Below are 23,687 nucleotides of genomic sequence, written 5' to 3' on the forward strand. Positions count from 1 at the left end.
CTGCTGCTTTGAAGGTGCCAATGAGCACAGTAGGCGTAATCATCCATAAATTGAAGACATTGACCAAGAACTCAATGGTGACTCTGTCAGAGCTCCAGCATTCCTCTGTGGAGAGAAAAGAACCTTCCAGAAAGACAACAGTCTCTGCAGCAACAGCAACCCTCTAATCAGGCCTGTATGGTAGAGTGGCCAGATGGAAGCCACTCCTCAGTAAAAGGCACATGGCAGCCCACCTGGAGTTTGCCAAAAGGCACCTGAAGATCTCTCAGACCATGAGAAACAAACTTTTTCTGGTCTGATGAGGCAAAGACTGAACTCTTTGGCATGAATGCCAGGTGTTATGTTTAGAGAAACCAAGCATCTGTACTGTGAAGCATGGTGATGGCAGCATCATGCTGTGGGGATGTTTTTCAGCAGCAGGAACTGTGAGACTAGTCAGGAGAGAGAGACATCCTGGATGAAAACCTACTCCAGAGCACTCTTGACCAGAGCCCAGACCTGAATCTGACTGATCATCTCTGGAGAGAACTGAAAATGTCTGTGCACTGACGCTTCCCATCTAACCTGATAGACCTTGAGAGGTGCTGCAAAGAGGAATGGACAAAACCGCCCAAAGATAGGTGCACCAAGCTTGTGACATCATATTCAAGAAGACTTGAGGCTGTAATTGCTGCCAAAGGTGCATCAACAAAGTATTGAGCAAATGGTGTGAAAACTTATGTACAGGTGACTTCTTAGTCTTTAAATTTTTTATAAATTTGCATGTTGTCATTATGGAGTGTTTTTTTTTTTTACACTCCATTTTGGAATAAGGCTGTACCATAAAATGTGGAAAAAGTGAAGTGCTGTGAATACTTTCTGGATGCACTGTATAGCCTGTATCAACAGACATTTTTCTAATTTTCAAAAGATACATATTGTTATGTGAAGAAGTCTTTGATGGAACATTATTAACTGATATTTCATTTGATTTTAAACAGTTCAGGAAAGATTGTCAAATAATATGTAAAATAGTGCAAAATGCTCTTGTGTGACATCACTTACTGATCTTGTGTCATACAAGCTCAAAAAGCTGGAGTTAGGCCTTGAATCGTTAAACTTTGATTATCTGTGTTTATCCAAAAACGTGCTTTGCATAAAGTATTTTAAGACCCTGTGTTCACATACCGAGGTATCAATTTTTGACCCCCAAACCTAATTCCTGTTCACGCTGGGCTCAAAGGATAACTTTTTTCCTTCATAAGACAGAGCATTCACATCAGTGGACAAAATAACTACAGTAAAACTAGCAAAACTGAAGTTGCTCAACACATAAAACACAACTGACAAACAGTCTGATAATGATCACCTAATGATGATGCGCTTGTTCAAAGTTTCTCCTGTCATTTGCTCCAGCTCGGCTTCTTCCTTTTGGCTCAGTGAGCGGTCAGGCTGGCACAGCACACGGAAACGCTAACAAGTAACAAAAAATAACCGACATTAAAGAAAATGCACTGAAACTTTCTCAAGACTTGCAGTAAAGATTTACATCAGTTGTAAGAAATATGAACCGTATTGACTGTGCATCCAGAAAGTATTCACAGCGCTTCACCTTTTCCACATTATGTTGTGTTACAGCCTTATTTCAAAACCGAGTACATTAATTTTTACCCTCATAATTCTACTCACAATGCCCCATAATGACAACATGAAAAAAGTTTTTTTTTTTTTAAGTTTTGCTAATTTATTCAAAATAAAAAACTAAGACATCAATAATTAATAAGTATTCACACCCTTTGCTTAATACTTTATTGATGCACCTTTGGCAGCAATTACATCCTCAAATCTTCTTGAATATGATGGCACAAGCTTGGTGCACCTATCTTTGGGCAGTTTTGTCCATTCCTCTTTGCAGCACCTCTCAAGTTCCATCAGGTTAGATGGGGAGCGTCAGTGCACGGATATTTTCAGATCTCTGCAGAGATGTACAGTTGGATTAGGGTCTGGGCTCTGGCTGGACCACTCAAGGACATTCACAGAGTTGTCCTGAAGACACTCCTTTGATATCTTGGCTGTGTGCTTAGGGTTATTGTCCTGCTGACAGATGAATAGTTGCCCCAGTCTGAGGTCAAGAGCGCTATGGAGCAGGTTTTCATCCAAGATGTCTCTGTACATTGCTGCATTCATCTTGCCCTCCCTCCTGATGAGTCTCACAGTTTCTGCTGCTGAAAAACATCCCCACAGCATGATGCTGCCACCACCATGCTTCACTGTAGGGATGGTGCCTGGTTTCCTCCAAACATGACACCTGGCATTCACACGAAAGAGGTCAATTTCTGTCTCATCAGACCAGAGAATTTTGTTTCTCATGGTCTGAGAGTCCTTCAGGTGCCTTTTGGCAAACTCCAGGATGGCTGCCATGTGCTTGTTACTGAGTGGCTTCCATCTGACCATTCTACCACACAGGCCTGAATGGGTGGATTGCTGCAGAGATGGCTGTTCTTCTGGAAAGTTCTCTCTCCACAGAGGAATGCTGGAGCTCTGATACAGTGACCATCAGGTTCTTGGCCACCTCCCTGACTAAGGTCCTTCTCCCCTGATCGCTCAGACTGCACAGGCTGCCAGCGCTAGAAAGATTCCTGGTGGATCTGAACTAGTACTACTTATGGATAATGGAGACCACTGTGGACCTTCAAAGTGCCAGAAATGTTTCTGTACCCTTCCCCAGGTTTGTGCATTGAGACAATTCTGTCTTGGAAGTCTACAGACAATTCCTTTGACTTCATGCTTGGTTTGTGCTCTGACACGCACTATCAACCGTGGAACCTTATATGTATACAGTAGGGTTATGACAAATCTCAAATTTATTAGCCTGGGGTTATAAATGATGAACTTTTACCTAAAACTCACAAAAATGTCTTTGGTTTTGCCCGACCTTGAAAAAAACCTCCCGCACCTAAGACAGTTTCATATTTCACATTAAAACACCTAGCGGCTCAAACACTTTTTATTGTATGTCAGTTTTACATACAATACACATGAGGAATACATGAAAATGAGTACATATAGCATTTGTAGTGTTTTTAATAGTGTTTCAGATTTGTGTATTAGTGTTAATAAATTTGCTGTTAAGATATTTGTCTGTTCTGCAAGTAGAACAAACCTCCTCCATCAACTTTACAGCCATCTCAGCTACTATGCTGGAGCGAGGCACATCAAGCACTGATGGTTCCTTTTTCCAGTGAGTAGAGAAGCAGTTCACAGCTTTGGGACACTTAAGTTTGGATATTGCTGACAGCAGGTCTTCATAATCCGTCTCTGAATAGTGTTGGTTAGAAAACCAGGCCCATGACCATGTAGTTGCAATGAAATCGCAAGTTACCCTCAACTGTTCTTGCCAATTTGGAAGAAGGAATAATGCAATAAGTGTAAAAAAATTCCTCGTGAGTTCCACCATGGCACTGTGAAGTGATGGCAGCTTGTGCCATTTGATGTGAGGCCATTTTTGCTCCATTTTGTAAAACTTGTATGCTTCACAAAGCTCAAAAAGGAATTTAAAATCATCTCTCAAGCCAAGGTTCTCATACTCTGGTGTCACTTCTGTGCCCATGTATGCATTTTGCAAATCATCATACTGTTCCAAAATCTCATCAATAAACTCGTAGTTAATGTTAGGTGACCGTGACCGTATAGGAAAAAAGAAGTTCAACACGTCGCAGAACAAGATCAAGAATGTGGTGCTGGCAGCCGATGTATTGAGGTTCATCGAATCCCTTGTCTTGAAATGTTCTCTGAAGCCTGGCTACAACACCATTTTTGCGACCACTATTGACTGCTGTTGTGTCAGAGATGATCATCTGAATAATGTTCCACACATTGTACTCATCAAGCAGGTCCTGTAGTGGTATATAGATGTCTGCAGCGGTTCCACTGTCACAAGCCAAAATGCCAAGTTGTAATGTTCTTCTGTCATTTTTCAAGCCCACAACTTGGTACTCTTACCATCAAACTGCAAAATTTCTCTTCAGAGAAAAGTTCCATGAGGCGGTTCTTAACTTGTTCTGCATCTTTGATTGTTCGATGCCAGACTCCAGACTGTGATGGTGTTGGGACACTAACTCCATCTTAAGCCAGACTTTGAAACACCTGTGGCGCTTTTCTGGTTGACAAAGAGTGTTTAGACACCAGTTTGGCAGCAGACTTTGTTGAGTGGCGTGTTCAATTTTATCTATTTTACCTTTATTTTTATTTCTTTTAATTATTGTTTAATTAATATATTTTAGCAATATTCATTTGTATGTATTTTCTTGTTATTCCCTCATACTTGTTAATTCTTTTCTTGTTATGTTATTTTTTTAAATAGTATTGTGTAAACTCATGTATTTTTAAAAGTGATGTGGCGCTAGGTGCGGGAGGTTTTTTCAAGATCCAATGAAATAAACTTCAAAAATGTGATCTATGGGTAAAAGTTCATCAAATGCAACATCAGGAAAATGAAAGTTTTGAAAAAAAGTTTTGTAGTCATAACCCTAGTATACAGGTCTGTGCCTTTCCAAATTATTTCCAGTCAAGTGAATTTACCCCAGGTTGACTTCAATTAAGCTGTAGAAACATCTCAAGGATGATCAGTGGAAACAGGATGCACCTGTGCTCAATTTTAAGCTTCATGGTAAAGGCTGTGAATATTTATCTATGCATGTTTTCTTAGCTTTTAATTTTTAATAAATGTGCAAAATCTCATTGTCATTATGGGGTATTGTGTGTAGAATTTTGAAGAAACAAATGTCATTATTTTGGAATAAGGCTGCAGCATAAGAAAATGTAGTTAATGTGCAACGCTGTGAATATTTTCTGGATGCACTGTACTCAGGTTTTCACAATTTTTTATAATTGTTATTCCCAAGCACTCATAGGGTGAGAGACAACCTGGATAGGGCGCCAGTTTTTCACAAGGCCAAATTTATTCAGACAAACATTCACATGTGGATGCACTCCTACGGTCAATTTTGAGTCACCAATTCACCTAACCTGCATGTTTTCATAAGTGGGAGGAAGCAGAGCACTTGGTATGAACCCACACAAACATGGGGACAAAATGCAAACTCAACACAGAAAGAACCCGGCTGGAAGCGATTCCACATCCTTATTGCTGTGAGACAACAGTCCTAACCTCAGTTATGTTACTGTTGGATTTATCTTGTGCACACAAAAGCATGACTGACATATGCACAGATGGATGTATTCAGCCTGAGTGTAATTCCACAGTATATCTCCTAACTCCAAGTTGATTCAATTTCTGAAGCTTTATTAAAATTTGAAATGTTCCAGAGCATGAATACTTTCATTATGTTCCACAAAATTGCATCTATCAATAAAAAAGTTTGTTTTCTGCTTCTAGGATTTAAAAAGGCCATTTCTTTAGTGAATACATTTTTAAGATGGAATCTGATATCAGTTGACTAAAGAAGCTTGTTTTATTTACAAAACATGTATTTAATTATATTTTCATATTGCAAAAAAAAGTTGTTTTTTTTTTGTTTTTTTTTATGGTTCTCCTACCTGACTCAGGGTTGCACTCTCAGTACACAGTTTATAGACAGCCAATCCCGGCACACACAGGATGGAGGAGAGTGCCAGTACCCAGCCCAGGACGTAGGCCCATGTTGGATACACGTACCAGCGATTAAAGGTCAGAGGCTGGTACTTAATTAAGGAACATATAAATGTACCCTGAGAACACAAAAAGAGAGAATTCAATGATCAGTAATCCAAAGGTGACATCTGAACAATGAAAGTCCAACTCACCAGTGAAACCAGGGGTGTGAGGTAACGCCAGCAGATTTTAAAGAATGGATTTGGGTGCAGCCCCGTCATGTCCTTTATGATGACACAAATTCGCTCTGTACCTTGATGGGCAAAGTTTAATAGAAAATATGTAACCACAGGACTCAACTTCAAATGTAATCTTTAAGATTATTTGTTAAAACGTCGACTTACCAAATACCCAGCCCAGTGCCAAACATTCAAACACACACAGAAAGAAGATGCAGGCTCCATTACAGGCATAGTAGTCAAGCAACTGGAACACATACATTCCTCCCTGGGAACAAACAAAATGCCTGTTTTAGACACTTTCTGATGACATAAATGTAGTATTTCTATAGGCACACTGCAGCTGGAACAACACAGAATACACATTTCATAATCCAACATGTAGCACTTTGTCTCCTGCCTACCAAAACACCAGTACTGACCTCAGTGATCATGATGAGCTGAGAGAAGAAGCATATGAGGCAGAAAAGGACAAGGAAACGTTCCCGCCGCCCTGCCCTGCGCATTATTCTGGGAAACATGTCTGTGATGGAGGTCATCACCACTTCCATTACAACAAACTGACAACAGGATAAACAAAGCAGGATTCACAAGTTTATACAATGAATGTGATTTTTCAACAGCAGTTCGTGCTGCTGAAAAACTTACATGTGTGTCCAGACCCAAGAGAATGAGCAAGAAAAAGAAACAGACAGACCAAAGTTGAGGGACAGGCATCATGGCTACAGCCTGGGGGTATGCAATGAACGCCAGGCCTGGACCTGGAAACAGAATGAAAACGGGGATGAAAGTGCTTACGGTACTCTTCCTGTGGCTGGCAGGACCAGTTGGAATAAAAACATTCAGACTGCGTGCTATTTAGGGAGCACAGATCCCCAACCCAGGGCTTTTTAATAATCTTACAGGAATTGTCCGCTCGAGATCGATAGTTGCAATATAGGTTTCTTCATATCTTTTGGTGTTCACTCTTGTTGAAATTAAAAGTCTTGGAAAAATGGAAATTATTTGTTTTTTATATGTTAAAATGAGCCATGAACCCAGATAAAGCCTGTGTGGGAGATTTACATTGGCATGTCATGAATGCTCCTTAATGCACATTTATTTTTGGAACAACCAAAACACATCACACAAATGTTTGTGGTAAGTCCATTTGACTGAAGGAGAAACAAGTGTTCTCGGTTGCCAACCTTCAGTATCAGAAATACAACTGACCACACCTAAATACTAGTTCGCCTAGTTAAAGTGCCACATTTCTCCACCCACTCGATCCTGCCAGCACCCTTTTCTGTGCCAATACTCTCCATTACTTTGGATAGTTGACCCCAAGTATTTAAACTCATCTACCTGAACCAATTCTACTCTTTGTAACTGCCCATTCCACCGGGTTCCCCTTCATTCAGACACATGTACTCAGGCTTGCTCTGGGTGACTTTCATTCCCCGTCTCTCCACAGCAGATCACTTCTCCAAGCTAGTCTCAGCCTGCTCTCTGTTCTTACTACACATCACAATATCATTTGCAAAAATCACAGTTAATGGAGTCTCCCGTCTGATCTCGTGTGTCAACCTGTCCATCACCACTACATACAAGAAAGAGCTCAGAGCCGATCCTTGATGTTATCCCACCTCCACCATAGATGCATCTGTCACTGACCACATCTCACCACTCTCACAGTGTCGTTGTACATATCCTGCACCACCCTCACATACTTCTGCCACTCCATGGTTCCTCATACAATACAGCAAATACTCTCTTTGCACTCTGTCATAAGCTTTCTTTAAATCCTCAAACACAATCCAACTCCTTCTGGCCTTCTCTATACTTCTCCATCAGCACTCTTGGAGCAAACATTGCATCTTTCTCGGCATGAAACCATATCGCTGCTCAACGATCTTCACCTTGTTCTTCAGCCTAGCTTCCAATATTCTTTCTAACTTTTTTTATAACTTCGTGCTGTGGCTGATCAACTCTATGCTGCTGTAGTTACTTCAGCTCTGTCCATCACCCTTATTCTGAAAAATCTGAAGCAGCATACTTCTTCCCCACTGTCTCTCACTTCTCAAGATTTTATTAAATAGTCTGGTTGGAAACTCCACTGCCATCTCTGCTAAACATTTCCATGCTACCACTGGCATGTCATCTGGGCCATCTGCCTTTCCACTCTTCATAGCTGTGCTCATTTCATCTTTACGAATCCCTCGCACTTCCTGATTTACTCTCTCTGCATTAACTAGCATTCTTTCCCTATCATTTTCTTGATTTGTCAGCTCCTCAAAGTATTCCTTCCACCTTCTGAGCATGCTTTCCTCACTTGTCAGCACATTACCATCTGCAACTTTTATCATCCTAACCTGCTGCATATTCTTTTCAGCTCTGTCCTGATTAATATTCTCTTCCATTAAAATTACCAACACCATTTCTCTTCACACCCACACCATGATACATCTTGAACCCACCGTTGGTGCTCATGGCCTTACTTCCCTTTCACCTTTTCTCTTGAACACACAATATATCTGCATTTCTCCTCTCCTCTCTGCATTGGGTCTTAAGATGGAGATCTTAAGACCCAATTCTCTCTCTTTACCGTTGTACTGCCAACATTCACAGACCTGTCTCACACTTCCACAGTTCTAACCTTCCTTAACCTCCCACAGTCTCTGGACACATCTCCTCATATTCTTCACCCAGCAGTAAACCAATTTACAAGACCACCCTGTTGAACAACAGCACTGGTGGCAGTCAATGTTAACCTGGGCCTCAACTGATCCAACGTTGAATCTGCATAGGTATTTTGGTTCATTTTATGCCAGATTCCCTTCCTGGCACAACTCTACTCATTTGTCAGGGCTTGGGACCGACACTCAGAATGTACTGGCTGTACAACCCATGTGGCTGAGATATGACAAAATTTACTGTGAATACCCTGCCTCTTTCTACCCTCATCATTTGTCTGGGCTTCAGACTGGCACTCAGAATGTACTGGCTGAGTTCACAACATACAATCACGCAAAAACGTAAATAAATAAATGAATTAATTAATTAATTAATCACAACAATAGACAACCAAACAATACTATATTCAACCCACTCAGTAAATTTACAACCAAAACAAATAAATAACAAAAGTTATCAAATCATTTAAGTGGTTGTCCAAAAAGTGTTTTAGATGGATATTATTAAAAGTATGAGTACAATTTCATTCTCTGATATTATCAGGTAAAATATTCTATTCTATGAAAGCTCTGTAAAAACAGAGCATTTTAAAAAGTTTGCATTTGGCTGAGGAAGAATAGTTTCATTTTGAGCGTAAATGAGCATCTTTTTAGCAGCACAAAACATATAGCATTTATGTTTGACATTTGGCGTATGACCAGTGCAATGGTTTTGTACTTTATTATTCATTGTTGCCAGTCAGCGAATTAACTGTCCCCATGGGCGGCATTCAGGCCTTTTCTATAATCTTTTCAAAATCATGTGCTGCAACCCATAGTGTTTTATCAAAAGACTAAACGACGATGCATTTCTTTCTGAAACTGTGGTTTGTATATTTAAATGCAAGGTTCCCATTGTCGTGGTGCAATGTTTCCATAACAATTGTGCATTTTGAAATAAAAGCATAGAATTTGGTACACATATTGACAAAGGTATTCTAAATAAATCTGGATACTGAGCCATCATGAATTTTTAATGTCACCCATGGCAGCCAATTGTCGAATTGAAAATTAAAAGATGCTCCAATCATATTGAAAAATATACATTGTCTGATGATAAAAATTCCAAAAAGGTATAATTTGGGCCACCTATGACTGAATATTATGGATTTATGGGGTAAAAACAGACAAAATAATGACAATGTCAATTTCAGTTTTCACAGAGGTCAAACATTAAAGTTGCTCCAATTTTGGTAAAAAGTGATGTAAATTATCACTTAAGTTTATAAACATTGCATATTACATATACACATTACATAATCTAATCTATTATATATATATATATATATATATAGTGCAACCGGAATGTGTTCACAGTGCTTCACTTTTTTCACATTTTGTTATGTTACACCCTTATTCCAAAATGGAGTGAATTCATTTTTCCTTCAAAACTCTACTCACAACACCTTCATGACAACATAAAGGTTTTTTCCTAACTAATTTATGAAAAAATAAAAAACTAAGAAATCACATGTACACAGTGGTGGGCACAGATAAAAAAAATTTTACTTCAATAACAGATAATCAGATAACTGAAAAGTTGTCTTCGATAAAGCTAAAACAATAAACCACCCAAAAATGTATCGGAAGTTACAGATAACCGATAAATTCAGTATTGTCTCCGGTACACTTGCAACTACTAACAAGCCTGATTTGACTATTAACACCACGATCACTTCTGGTAGCATCAAGGCGACGACAGACCCAAACAATGAGTCGGCACCTCTGTCTTTGAGCATCCTGCCCCCTGCTGGAAGCTCTAGTTTACTACATGACTTCCAGCATAAATGCAGCTCAGAGGAGCCACAAAGCTCAACTCAACTCTCTGCCATCAGGCAGAGGTCTTGGAAAATAAAGCAATGCTGACTTATGGTTTGGTGTAAATAAAATGAATACTGATAGAATAACTCCATTAATGTCAATTCTGTCATTTGTGCAAAGTTAAGATATATATCTTTTAATGTTGAATAATGCACTAATTCTGAAGTTTTGTAACAAACAGGCAGATGGCATTCTGGGTAAAATGTGCCTCCACTAACACTGATTGGTTGACTCATTCTTTCTATGTAAACCAACACGTTAATGTGAGGTGTGTCATGTGTTGGTGTTTACAGATAAATGTGCTTTTGTAAAATATGCCATTTTTTATTTGTAAAAAAAAAAAAAAAAAAAAAAGGCATTTTCAAAAAAAAAGCCAAGTTGTAATTAGATAACCGTCTGATATAACCGGTGTCAAAATAAATAGAACACTGCCATGATCTACTGGTGCCAATGCGAGTTTTGGCCCTTTTTCAGCTGATTTTTCATTTGTGCAAGAATTTTTTGGATTGCACCGAGTTTCAGGTTAATTGCACGTCCTGCATCGTTTAGTATACATGGAGTAATGAGCTGCATTTAACATCTCACGACCACCTCCTGATCAGCGATCCTATGGTCAAATGAAAATCAAACCTGTTTGATATCCTGGTCGGCCATCGTGAGGGTATCCTGCTGCTGAAGCACTACAAGCGTCCAACCTCTCGCAGTGTGCCTGTGCAAATACCGCAGACCTGTCTTGTAATGTTTTTTTGTTTGTTTGTTTTTTTTTTTTTTTTACTTTGATGTCTCCCATTGAGAGTTTTTGTAAATTAAGTTTGAAAAAAGCGCTTCTGTTTACATTTTGCTTCTGGAAACACAAGTCTGACGTGTGGTTTTTGAATGTACTATGTGTGTGAGAACATAAATCGTGCGCTCTGAACTTTTACACCGTGCGGTTCTGTCTTACAGTTTGAGCTGGAAGCGAGTACAGTGATTGAAAATATCAGTCCAGCTTCAGGGCGAATACAACCATGAACACTTCTGGCCAGTAGAAGGCAGTAGAGACCTTGAAAACTTGCCAAAACAAAATCCCAGATAATCTGTGTCTGCTACGTTTAAGATGCATGGAAATTAATAAATGCAAACACAATAACAATGTCTATAACACCAGAGAATATATTCACAAGAGTTTCAGGCACTAGAGTTTACTGCTGTTGCCCGTGGAGCCTGATCAGAGTGTCTCAAATGCATTTCTAATGTCGTGAATGTACTGAGATTACCCTATCCTACCCATAATGCAGCTGGACACAGCATGTCCACACTAAAACCTTAAAAATTAGCGCATTACTTTAAAACTAAAACATATATCTAATATTTTCACTTTATAAAACTTCAGACGTGACATAATTAAATAACTTGTCCGAAATTAGTTTGGTTAAAATTTGAACCATAAGAATGTATGCCTCTGGATGACTTGAGTGATATTGCCGCATTTCAGTATGGGGTTAGAAGAAATTAGTTTTTTATTTTTTGGTGAACAGTTCTCCTTTGCCTGCAGAGGATGGAGTGATTTCTTCTAGAAGTAGCTCTCTTCTGTTTGCAGAGGGTAGAACTACACATCTGCTACAAAACATTTAACAGGTAGGTGTTCAACTGATTTTAAATTGTATAAGTGTTTGTAGCTGTAGTTAACTCAGCCACATGGGGTGTGCAGCCAGTACATTCTGAGTGCCGGTCCCAAGCCCAGATAAATGAGGAGGGTTGAATCAAGAAGGGCATCCGGCGTAAAACAAGCCAACCCAACTATGCAGACTAACAATCGAATTTCCATACTGGATCGGTCGAGGCCTGGGTTAACAACGTCTGCCACTGGTGCTGTTGCCCAACAGGGTGCCAGTGGAAATTGAGCTACTGATAGGCGAAGACGACGAAGACAAGGAGGAGAACGTTTCCACAAACAGCGGGAAAAGAACAAAACTAGAAGGGTGAAAATGAGAGTGGGGACTTTGAATGTTGGTAGTATGACTGGTAAAGGGACAGAGCTGGCTGATATGATGGAGAGGAGAAAGGTAGACATACTGTGTGTGCAAGAGACCAAGTGGAAGGGAAGTAAGAACAAGAGCATCGGGCGGTGGTACAAGTTGTTATACCATGGTGAGGTCAGGAAGAGAAATGGTGTTGGGGTAATTTAAAGGAAGAGTATCTTAAAAGTGTGTTGGAGGTTAAGTGAGTGTCTGACAGGGTGATGAGTGTGAAGTTGGAAATTGAAGGGGTGATGATATTATCAGTGCATATGCCCCACAGGTAGGCTGTGAGATGAAGGAGAAAGAAGATTTCTGGAGGGTATTAGATGAGGTGGTGGAAAGTGTGCCCAAGCATGAAAGAGTGATGATAGGAGCAGCCTTCAAGGCGCATGTTGGTGAAGGGAACAGAGGTGATGAGGAAGTAATGGGTAGATATGGTATCAACGATAGGAATGGGGAAGGACAGATGGGAGTTGATTTTGCAAAAAGGATGGAAATGGCTGTGGTGAATACCAACTTTAAGAAAAGGGAGGAGCACAGGGTAACATAAGAGTGGAGGAAGGTGCACACATGTGGACTACATTCTTTATAGGAGATGCAAGCTAAAAGAAATCAGACTGTAAGGTGGTGGCAGGAGAGAATGTCATTAGACAGCATAGGATGGTGTTTGTAGGATAACTTTAGAGGTAAAGAAAGAAGAGAGTGAGGAGCTCAACAAAAGATCAGATGGGTGGAAGCTGAAGGAGGAAGACTGTTGTGTGAAATTAGCGAGCAGGTGAGAGAAGCACTGGTTGGAGGGGAAGCATTTTGGACAACTGTAAAAGTACTGCAGATGTGGTGAGGGAGACACCTAGGACAGTACTGGGTATGACATCTGGACAGTGGAAGGGAGACAAGGAGACTTGGTGGTGGAATGAAGAGGTCCAGGAAAGCATAAGGAGAAAGAGGTTGGTGAAAACGCTTTGGGATAGTCGGAGAGATGAAGAAAGTAGACAGGAGTATAAGGAGATGCGGCGTAAGGCGAAAAGAGAAGTGGCAAAAGCGAAGGAAAAGACATATTGCAAGCTGTACAAAAAGTTGAATAGTAAGGAAGGAGAAAAAGACATGTACTGATTGGCCACACAAAGGGACAGAGCTGGAAAGGATGTGCAGCAAGATAGGGTGGTAAAAGATGCACATGGTAATGTGCTGACAAGTGAGGAGTGTGTCCTGAGAAGGTGGAGGGAATATTTTGAAGAGCTGATGAATGAAGAAAATGAGCGAGAGAAAAGGCTGGATGATATGGTGAGTAAATCAGGAAGTACAAGAGATTAGTAAGGAAAAAGTGAGGGCTGCTATGAAGAGAATGAAGAGTGGAAAGGCAGTTGGTCCAGATGACATTCCAGTGGAGGCATGGAAATGTCTAGGAGAGATGGCAGTAGAGTTTCTAACCAGATTGTTTAATAAAATCTTGGAAAGTGAGAGGATACCTGAGGAGTGGAGACGAAGTGTGCTGATTCCTATTTTAAGAACAAGGGTGATGTTGCAGAGCTGCAGTAACTACAGAGGCATAAAGTTGATCAGCCACAGCATGACGTTATGGGAAAGAGTAGTAGAAGCTTGGCTTAGAAAACAGATGAAGATCTGTGAGCTGAGAAAGAGCACTACAGATGCAATGTTTGCTCTGAGAATACTGTTGGAGAAGTACAGAGAAGGCCAGAAAGAGTTACATTGTGTGTTTGTGGACTTAGAAAAAGCTTATGATAGGGTGCCAAGAGAAGAGCTGTGGTATTGTATGAGGAAGTCTGGAGTGGCAGAGAAGTATGTTAGGGTAGTGCAGGACATGGACAAGAATAGTGTGACAGTGGTGAGATGCACAGTAGGAATGTCAGACTCATTCAAGGTGGAGGTGGGATTACACCAAGGATCAGCTCTGAGTCCTTTCTTGTTTGCAGTGGTGATGGACAGGTTGACGGATGAGATCAGACAGGAGTCCCCATGGAGTATGATGTTTGCAGATGACATTGTGATCTGTAGTGAGAGTAGAGAGCAAGTTGAGTCTAGTCTGGAGAGGTGGAGATATGCTTTGGAGAGAAGGGGAATGAAAGTCAGTAGAAGCAAGACTGAGTACATGTGTGTGAATGGGAGGGAGCCCAGTGGGAATAGTGCAGTTACAAGGAGTAGAAGTGGTGAAAGTAGATGAGTTTAAATATTTGGGGTCAACTGTTCAAAGTAATGGAGAGTGTGGCAGAAAGGTGAAGAAGAGAGTGCAGGCAGGGTGGAATGGATGGAGAAAGGTGGCAGGAGTGATTTGTGACCGAAGAATATCAGCAAGAGTGAAGGGGAAAGTTTACAAGACAGTAGTGAGACCAGCTATGTTGTACGGCTTAGAGACGGTGGTACTAACAAAAAGACAGGAGGCAGAGCTGGAGGTGGCAGAGCTGAAGATGTTGAGATTCTCTTTGGGAGTGACGAGAATGGACAAGATTAGGAATGAACATATCAGAGGGACAGCTCAGGTGGGACGGTTTGGAGATGTCAGAGAGGCAAGATTGAGATGGTTTGGACATGTGCAGAGGAGGGACCCAGGGTATATAGGGAAAAGGATGCTGAGGATGGAGCCACCAGGCAGGAGGAGAAGAGGGAGGCCAAAGAGGAGGTTTATGGATGTGCTGAGGAAGGACATGCAGGTGGTTGGTGTGACAAAGGAAGATACAGAGGACAAGTTGAGATGGAAACGACTGATCTGCTGTGGTGACCCCTAATGGCAACAGCCAAAAGACAAAGAAGAAGAGTTTGTAGCTGTTCAGCTTTGTTTACCACTTTAATGGTCTAAAAATTATTGGACAAAAATTTATCAGAATATAATTAGTCCGATAATGGTTTTCAAAGTTATCTGAAAAGATTATCTGATAATGAAAACCTTATCTTTGACAATTATCGATTATCGGATTATCAGAACTGTGCCCACCACTGCATGTACATAAGTTGTCATGGTTCACCCTGACCCCTGGTTTTTATTCTGTTTTTAACCTTGTTGTCATGTGTGAGTTTTCCCCCAGATGGGGCCCTTGGATTAGTTCCACCCCTGCTGCGCTTCACCGCTAATCTCAGGCGCACACCTGCTGTGAATAAGCGACTGATAAACGGCAGACTATTTAAACTCAGACTTTTAGATCAGTGGTTGCCAGATTCTTGCATGAGATTCCACAGCCAGATTCTTCCCAGAGATTCTAGGTGCTTCCATGAGCCTGTGGACCAAGCCCGATTCCTCTCTGTAACTTTGACCACGTCTTCCTGCTGCTCCCATGCACCTTAGATGTTGGATCTTCCCGCAGCTAAACTCAAGTTAACCCGGCCAAATCTCTAATTCCATATTAGAGTGAACTGTCTATCCTGGTGTTCCAGATGCCTTTCCTGAGTGGCACCCACACTACCCTGGTTCCTGGCTCCTGGCTACCTGCACAGCAACAGCACTTTGGAACTCTACGGCTCTCAGCTCAGAGCGCAGCTCTGCTTCACGCCAGTTAAGTTCCTTCTTGTCTCGTGGGATTACGTTCTCACTTGTTCCTGTCTGTGCCTGTGTTATGATAAAGAACTGTTCCAAGAATTCTTCCTAAGAACTGTATGAACTCTGACAGCCCAGTCATCTAAGTCCTGCTTAATTGGAACTGCGTTACAATCACCTCTGATGACAATTTATGAACTATGAACTCTTTCTGAACATCGATCAAAACTGTGGTTTTCTTTCTCTTGTCAACCCTGTTGGGGAAAGTGAGGAACACGGACCCACAACAGGGGGCGCAAATGAACGGACAATGAAGAAGTCAAATAACAAGGTTTTACTGTTGTGAATTCGCACAACACACACAACAGATCACAATTGTAAGAATAAATCAATTCTACTGGTGACGTGTGGGCAGGCTCGACGATAGGAGACGTCCGTCCGAGTCGAACCGGAACCACCCGATTTCCTCTGCCACCGAACCCCGGGAATACTGGAGCCGCCAAGTCCCGAACTCCCAGGTGGCCACTGCCTCCGCTCGTCGGATCCGGTACTGCTGGCGAGGAACAGAAACAGTCAGATGTGGGTGCGGCTGCACCCAGCAACACGTAGGGTGGAAACACCACCTCCACCTCTAGTCACAAACAATATTGCAGTGAAGGGTACTTATCCGATATGGATCAAGTTCAGTCTTCAACTGTCTCAAGCACAAGCAAAAACAGGTTAGTCCTCAGAAATATGATGACTGGCTGAGTGCGTTACCTTCTTGGTAGAACGATATCTCGGCAGTGAGATGGAGATGCCGTCCAGCTGATATACCCCTCGGCTGATGACTGTCAGCTGTTTCAGGTGATGGGTGACGACTGTCACCTGGGCTGCTCCTCTTCAGCGGCAGAGCCCTCCGGTGCCTGGAGCCCGCACTCCAGGCGGGCGCCCTCTGGTGGTGGTGGGCCAGCAGTACCTCCTCTTCAGCGGCCCACACAACAGGACCCCCCCCCCCCTCAACGGGCGCCTCCTGGCGCCCGACCGGGCTTGTCCGGGTGGCGGCGGTAGAAGTCGGCCAGGAGGGCCGGGTCCAGAATGAAGCTCCTTTTCACCCAGGAGCGTTCTTCGGGGCCGTACCCCTCCCAGTCCACCAGGTATTGAAAACCCCGGCCCATCCGTCGGACATCCAGAAGCCGGCGCACGGTCCAAGCCGGCTCGCCATCGATGATCCGGGCAGGAGGTGGCGCCGGACCGGGAGTACAGAGGGGTGAAGTGTGATGTGGCTTGATCCTGGACACATGGAATACAGGATGGATCCGAGTGAGGCCGGAAAGCTGAAGCCTCACTGCGGCGGAATTTGACGATCTGGAGGATTTTATATGGTCCTATGTATCGGTCTTTGAGTTTCGGGGAGGCTGCTTGCAGTGGTATGTCCTTGGTGGATAGCCACACTTCCTGCCCGGGGCGATACGTAGGGGCCGGGGCCCGCCGCCGGTCTGCATGGGCCTTAGCCCTCGCCCGGGCCCTCAACAAAGCAGAACGGGCGGCACGCCACACCCGACGGCACTTCCGCAGGTGGGCCTGGACCGAGGGCAACGCCGACCTCTCCCTCAACCATTGGGAACAATGGGGGCTGAAACCCCAAACACACCTCAAAAGGAGAGAGGCCGGTGGCTGACGACACTTGACTGTTGTGGGCGTACTCGATCCAGGCCAGATGAGTACTCCAGGCCGCCGGGTGCGCGGCTGCACACAGCGTAGTGTCTGCTCCATCTCCTGGTTGGGCCCGTTCTGCTTGCCATTGGTTTTGGGGTGATACCCGGACGAGAGACTGACCGGGGCCCCCAGTTCCCGGCAGAAACTCCTCCAGACGTGCGAGGAGAACTGGGGACCGCGATCAGAGACGATGTCTGAAGGTATCCCATGCAGCCGGACGACGTGGTGGACCAGGAGGTCCGCTGTCTCCTGGGCCGTTGAGCTTCGGGAGGGCCACGAAGTGGCCGCCTTGGAGAAACGGTCCACTTCGTGAGGATGACGGTGTTTCCCTGGGACGGCGGGAGGCCGTGACAAAATCCAGGGCCGATGTGAGACCAGGGGCGATGAGGTACGGGCAGCGGCTGTAGCAAACCCGAGGACATGCGTGGTCGGCTTTGCCCCTGGCGCAGGTGGTACAGCCTGGATATAGTCCCGGACGTCGGTCTCCAGGGATGCCCACCAGAAGCGCTGCCGGACGACTGCCACGGTTCTACGCACCCCAGGATACAGGAGAGCTTCGAACCGTGGCAGAAGTCCAGGACCGCAGCCCTAGCTTCTGGTGGACGTAGAGCCTGTTCTTCGGACCTCCGGTTCCGGCGTCCGGGCTTCGTGCCAGGGCCTCCCGGACGGTCTTCTCCACGTCCAAGGTGAGGGTGGCCACGATAGTGGACTCCGGGATGATGGGATCCGGGGGATCCGACGGCTCCGTTTTGACCTCATCTTCATGTACCCGGGACAAGGCATCCGACCTCTGGTTCTTGGTCCCGGGACGGTAGGTGATCCGGAAGTCAAAACGGCCGAAGAACAGTGACCAGCGGGCTTGCCTGGGATTCAGCCGCTTGCCGGTCCTGATATACTCCAGGTTCCGGTGGTCAGTGAAAACCGTGAATGGCACTGACGTTCCCTCCAACAGATGTCTCCACTCCTCAAGAGCCTCTTTCACCGCAAGGAGCTCTCGATTGCCGACGTCATAGTTCCGTTCGGCCGGGGTCAACCTGCGGGAAAAATAGGCACACGGGTGAAGAACCTTATCGGTCTTCCCGCTCTGGGACAGCACGGCTCCTATCCCTGAGTCCGAGGCGTCCACTTCAACCACTAACTGGCGACTAGGATCGGGCTGCACCAGAATGGGTGCAGACGAGAACCGACGTTTCAACTCCTTGAACGCGGCATCGCAACGATCCGACCAGGTGAAGGGAACTTTTGGAGAGGTCAGGGCTGTCAGGGGGCTAACTACCTGACTGTAGCCCTTGATGAACCTCCTATAGAAATTAGCAAAACCGAGGAACTGTTGCAGCTTCCTACGGCTTGTGGGTTGGGGCCAGTCTCTCACCGCCGCAACCTTGGCCGGATCAGGAGCGACGGAGTTGGAGGAGATGATGAACCCCAGGAAGGACAAAGACGTGCGGTGGAACTCGCACTTCTCGCCCTTCACAAACAGTCGGTTCTCCAACAACCGCTGAAGGACCTGACGTACATGCCTAACATGGGTCTCAGGGTCCGGAGAAAAGATGAGTATATCGTCTAGGTATACGAAGACGAACCGGTGCAGGAAATCCCGCAAGACATCATTAACCAACGCTTGGAAAGTCGCGGGAGCGTTGGTGAGACCGAACGGCATGACCAGGTACTCAAAGTGACCTAACGGGGTGTTAAATGCCGTCTTCCACTCGTCTCCCTTCCGGATCCGAACCAGGTGATACGCATTTCTAAGATCGAGCTTCGTGAATATTCGGGCTCCATGCAGGGGCGTGAACACTGAATCCAACAGGGGCAACGGGTATCGATTGCGAACCGTGATCTCGTTCAGCCCCCTATAATCAATGCATGGGCGAAGTCCGCCGTCTTTCTTACCCACAAAAAAGAAACCTGTGCCCATCGGGGAGGTGGAATTCCGGATCAACCCGGCGGCTAACGAGTCCCGGATGTAGGTCTCCATTGATTCGCGCTCAGGCCGTGAGAGGTTGTACAGCCTGCTGGACGGGAACTCACTGCCCGGAACCAAATCCATGGCGCAATCATAAGGACGGTGGGGTGGAAGGGTGAGCGCCAGATCCTTGCTGAACACGTCAACCAGGTCATGGTACTCCATCGGCACCGCCCCCAGATTGGGCGGGACTCTGACCTCCTCCTTAGCCTGGGAGCCGGGAGGAACCGAGGAACCTAAACATACCCGATGGCAGGTCTTGCTCCAAAGCACCACTACCCCGGACGGCCAATCGATCCGGGGATTGTGCTTTAACATCCAAGGAAACCCCAAAATCACACGGGAGGTAGCAGGAGTCACAAAAAACTCGATTTCCTCCCGGTGATTTCCTGACACCACCAGAGTTACAGGTGGTGTCTTATGCGTGATTGGAGGGAGTAGGGAGCCATCTAGCGCCCGCACCTGCACAGGCGAGGTGAGCGCCACCAGAGGGAGCGCTACCTCCCTAGCCCATCTGCTGTCCAACAGATTCCCCTCCGAGCCCGTGTCCACCAGTGCTGGGGCCTTCAGGGTTGAGTCCTCATAAAGGATCGTAACTGGGAGTCGTGTGGCGATGTGGGTGTGTCCCACGTGAATGTCTTGGCCCACCCCTAGCCCAGTCTCTAGGGGCGGGCGTTGGTGTTTAACCGCTCGGGGCAGTCTCTTACGTGGTGCTCTATCGAGCCACAAACAAGCTCCGTGGGCCTGCCTCCTCTGTGCACCTGGTGCCCTAAATGTTGCCCTACTCGTGTCCATAGCTTCGTCAGCAGGGGGAGCTGTGGCCCCACGGAGCGCAGGGAAGGCGGAGCGCGGTCGGAACCGGAAGGGAGAGGGACGGCGCGTGCCCGGCCACGCCCTTTGTCTCGTTCCCGCCGACGTTCTTCTAACCGGTTGTCTAGTCATATGACAAGATCGATGAGCCCATCTAAATCCCGCGGTTCGTCCTTAGCCACCAGGTGCTCCTTAAGAACCAATGACAGTCCGTTTACAAAGGCGGCGCGAAGGGCAGTGCTATTCCAGCCGGACCTCGCAGCCGCGATGCGGAAGTCGACTGCATAGGCAGCTGCGCTCCGACGCCCCTGTCTCATTGACAGTAGCACAGCTGAAGCGGTTTCTCCTCTATTAGGGTGATCGAACACGGTTCTGAACTCCCTCACAAACCCATCATATGTCTGAAGGAGCCGTGAATTCTGCTCCCAGAGCGCTGTAGCCCAAGCGCGTGCCTCGCCGCGAAGCAGGTTTATTACATAAGCTACCTTGCTAGCATCGGATGGCGTACATAACTGGACGCTGTGCGAAGACGAGCGAACACTGCATGAGGAAATCCGCGCACGTCTCCACACAGCCTCCGTACGGCTCTGGGGGGCTTATGTATGCTTCCGGGGAAGGTGGGAGGGGTCGTTGAATGACCAGTGGAACGTCAATGTTACGCACAGGGTCTACGGGAGGGAGAGCCGCAGCGGCGCCCGGAGGGCGCGCTTCCACCTGCGCGGCGAGAGCCTCCACCCTGCGGTTAAGGAGGACGTTCTGCTCGGTCATCAAATCTAACCGAGTCGTGAAAGCAGTGAGGATCCGCTGCAACTCACCGATTACCCCTCCTGCGGACACCTGCGTGTCCTGTTCTTCCATTGGCCGTTCAACAGCCGGTTGACGCCCCTCGGGATCCATGACGTTGGCCGAGATATCCTGTTGGGGAAAGTGAGGAACACTTTTTGTGAAATAATTTTGTTTCTGTGTGCAAAATAAAATAATGTAAAAACTTAAGTCCCTTGAGCTGTTCACCACAGCAGAAGCGCATGTTGTTCTGGCACAAGTTTTACACTGGATGCCCTTCCTGATACAACTCCATATTACTTGGAGAAATGGGCAGGGGTGGGGTTTAAACCAGGAACCTTCTGCACTGAAAACAAGCGCACTAACCACTTGGCCACCACCTGCCCATGAAGAAAAATAATGTAAGCATCCAAAATAAAACTTGGATGCTTAGAAATGCTGTGTTGAAAATTTTTGCTCTGTTAAAAATCACTGGGGGAATTGCTGAACATTAAAATTCATTGGGGGGCAAATAATTTTGTCCTCATCTAAACTGTAAAAATAGAATGGGTTATTTTCACACTACAGGTGATGTGTAAATCACAAACACACAATGATAATTACATTTTTACACTTTACTTTCACATTATATTCACCTTGAAAAAGTCTAAAACATATATATTGTACACCTATACGGTAAATACCTGGTGTACATAGCAAACTATTGAACTTAAGAAGTTCTATTTATCATTGCCATTGTTAGTGTCCATCAGCTGATTTTCCAGAAAGGTTTTCGAACTGTGAAAAGACATTATATGGCATCTTACTGTACAAAGTGACTACAAGATGTTGATGTTTTTGTTCTGAAACTGTAGGAGTAGGATGATGGCACTAGAAATTGTACCATTGATATTAACATTACCTGATTCTGCCACTCGTGCAATGGGAACACCCTGTTCATGAGCCATGAATCCCAACACAGAGAAGACTGCAAATCCAGCGACCACACTGGTACCACTATTCAGCAAACACAGCCACAGACAGTCTCTGCAGTAAAACAAACAAATACAGTGATATATAAAAGTTTGGGCAGCCCTGATGATTTCCATGATTTTCCTTTATAAATCATTGGTTGTTTGGATCAGCAGTTTCAGTTAAATGTATTGTATAGCAGACAAACAGTGATATTTGTGAAGTGAAATGAAGTTTATAGGATTTACAGAAAGTGTGGAATAATTCTTTTAACAAAATTAGGCAGGTGCATAGATTTGGGCACGCCAACAGAAAAAATACATCAATATTTAGTAGATCCCCCTTTTGCAGAAATAACAGCCTCAATGCTTCCTATAGCTTCCAACGACAGTCTGGATTCTGGTTGAAGGTATTTTGGACCATTTTTCTTGACAAAACATCTCAGGTTTGTTGGTTTCCGAGCATGGACAGCCCGCTTAAAATCACACCACAGATTTTCAATAATATTCAGGTCTGGGGACTGAGATGGCCATTCCAGAATGTTGTACTTGTTCCTCTGCATGAATGCCTTAGTAGATTTTGAGCAGTGATTAGGATCATTGTGTTGTTGAAAGATCCAGCCCTGGCGCAACTTCAACTTTGTCACTAATTCATGAACATCGTTCTCAAGAATCTGCTGATATTGAATGGAATCTATGTGACCCTCAACTTTAACAAGATTCCCAGTACCTGCACTGGCCACACAGCATGATGGAACCACCTCCAAATTTTACTGTAGGTAGCAAGCGTTATTCTTGGAATGCTGTGTTCTTTTTCAGCCATGCATACCGCCCCTTGTTATGTCCAAATAACTCAATTTTAGTTTCATCAGTCCACAGCACCTTATTCCAAAATGAAGTTGGCTTATCCAAATGTGCTTTAGCATACCTCAAGTGACTGTTTGTGACTTGTACGCAGAAAAGCCTTCCTCTGCATTACAGCATCATATAGCATCTCTTTGTGCAAAGTGTGCTGTATAGTTGAACGATTCACAGAGACACTATCCACTTCAATCCAATCCACTTTATTTATAAAGCACATTTAAACAGACCCGAGTCTCCAAAGTGCTGCACAACAAAAGCATAGACACGGAAAATAGCAATAATAACAATAAAATAGATAAAATAATACATAAATAGATAAAACCATGATAAAACAATAAATTTCAATAAAATAAAAATAAAATAAGACACAAGGACCGTACAACTCACGCGGTGTTAAAAGCCAAGGAATAAAAATGGGCCTTAAAACACTCCACAGTGGGAGCAGATCGGACATGTGGGGGCAAAGCATTCCAGAGTCTGGGACCTAGGAGAGGTGTTCTCTTCAGGGATGAATCCCGGTTCACACTGTTCAGGGCAGATGGCAGACAGCGTGTGTGGGTGAGCGGTTTTCTGATGTCAATGTTGTGGATCGAGTGGCCCATGGTGGGGGTGGGGTTATGGTATGGGCAGGCGTCTGTTATGGACGAAGAACACAGGTGCATTTTATTGATGGCATTTTGAATGCACAGATACCGTGACAAGATCCTGAGTCCCATTGTTGTGCCATACATCCAAGAACATCACCTCATGTTGCAGCAGGATAATGCACGGCCCCATGTTGCAAGG

General features: G+C 44.6%; 1 protein-coding gene across 1 annotated transcript in view; it reads right to left on the reverse strand.

The window, feature by feature from the left end:
• Positions 1-1,344: 1,344 nt before the first annotated feature.
• Positions 1,345-23,687, reverse strand: part of LOC117508931 (sodium- and chloride-dependent GABA transporter 2-like) — a 69,188-nt gene continuing 46,845 nt past the window's right edge. Inside the window, 7 exon segments of the mRNA XM_034168768.1 lie at positions 1,345-1,452; positions 5,539-5,709; positions 5,785-5,885; positions 5,977-6,079; positions 6,234-6,371; positions 6,460-6,572; positions 21,989-22,113. Of these exon segments, the coding sequence (XP_034024659.1) occupies positions 1,345-1,452; positions 5,539-5,709; positions 5,785-5,885; positions 5,977-6,079; positions 6,234-6,371; positions 6,460-6,572; positions 21,989-22,113 (859 nt within the window).

This window comes from Thalassophryne amazonica, chromosome 4 (assembly GCF_902500255.1).
Source record: "Thalassophryne amazonica chromosome 4, fThaAma1.1, whole genome shotgun sequence".
Taxonomy (NCBI): Eukaryota; Metazoa; Chordata; class Actinopteri; order Batrachoidiformes; family Batrachoididae; genus Thalassophryne; species Thalassophryne amazonica.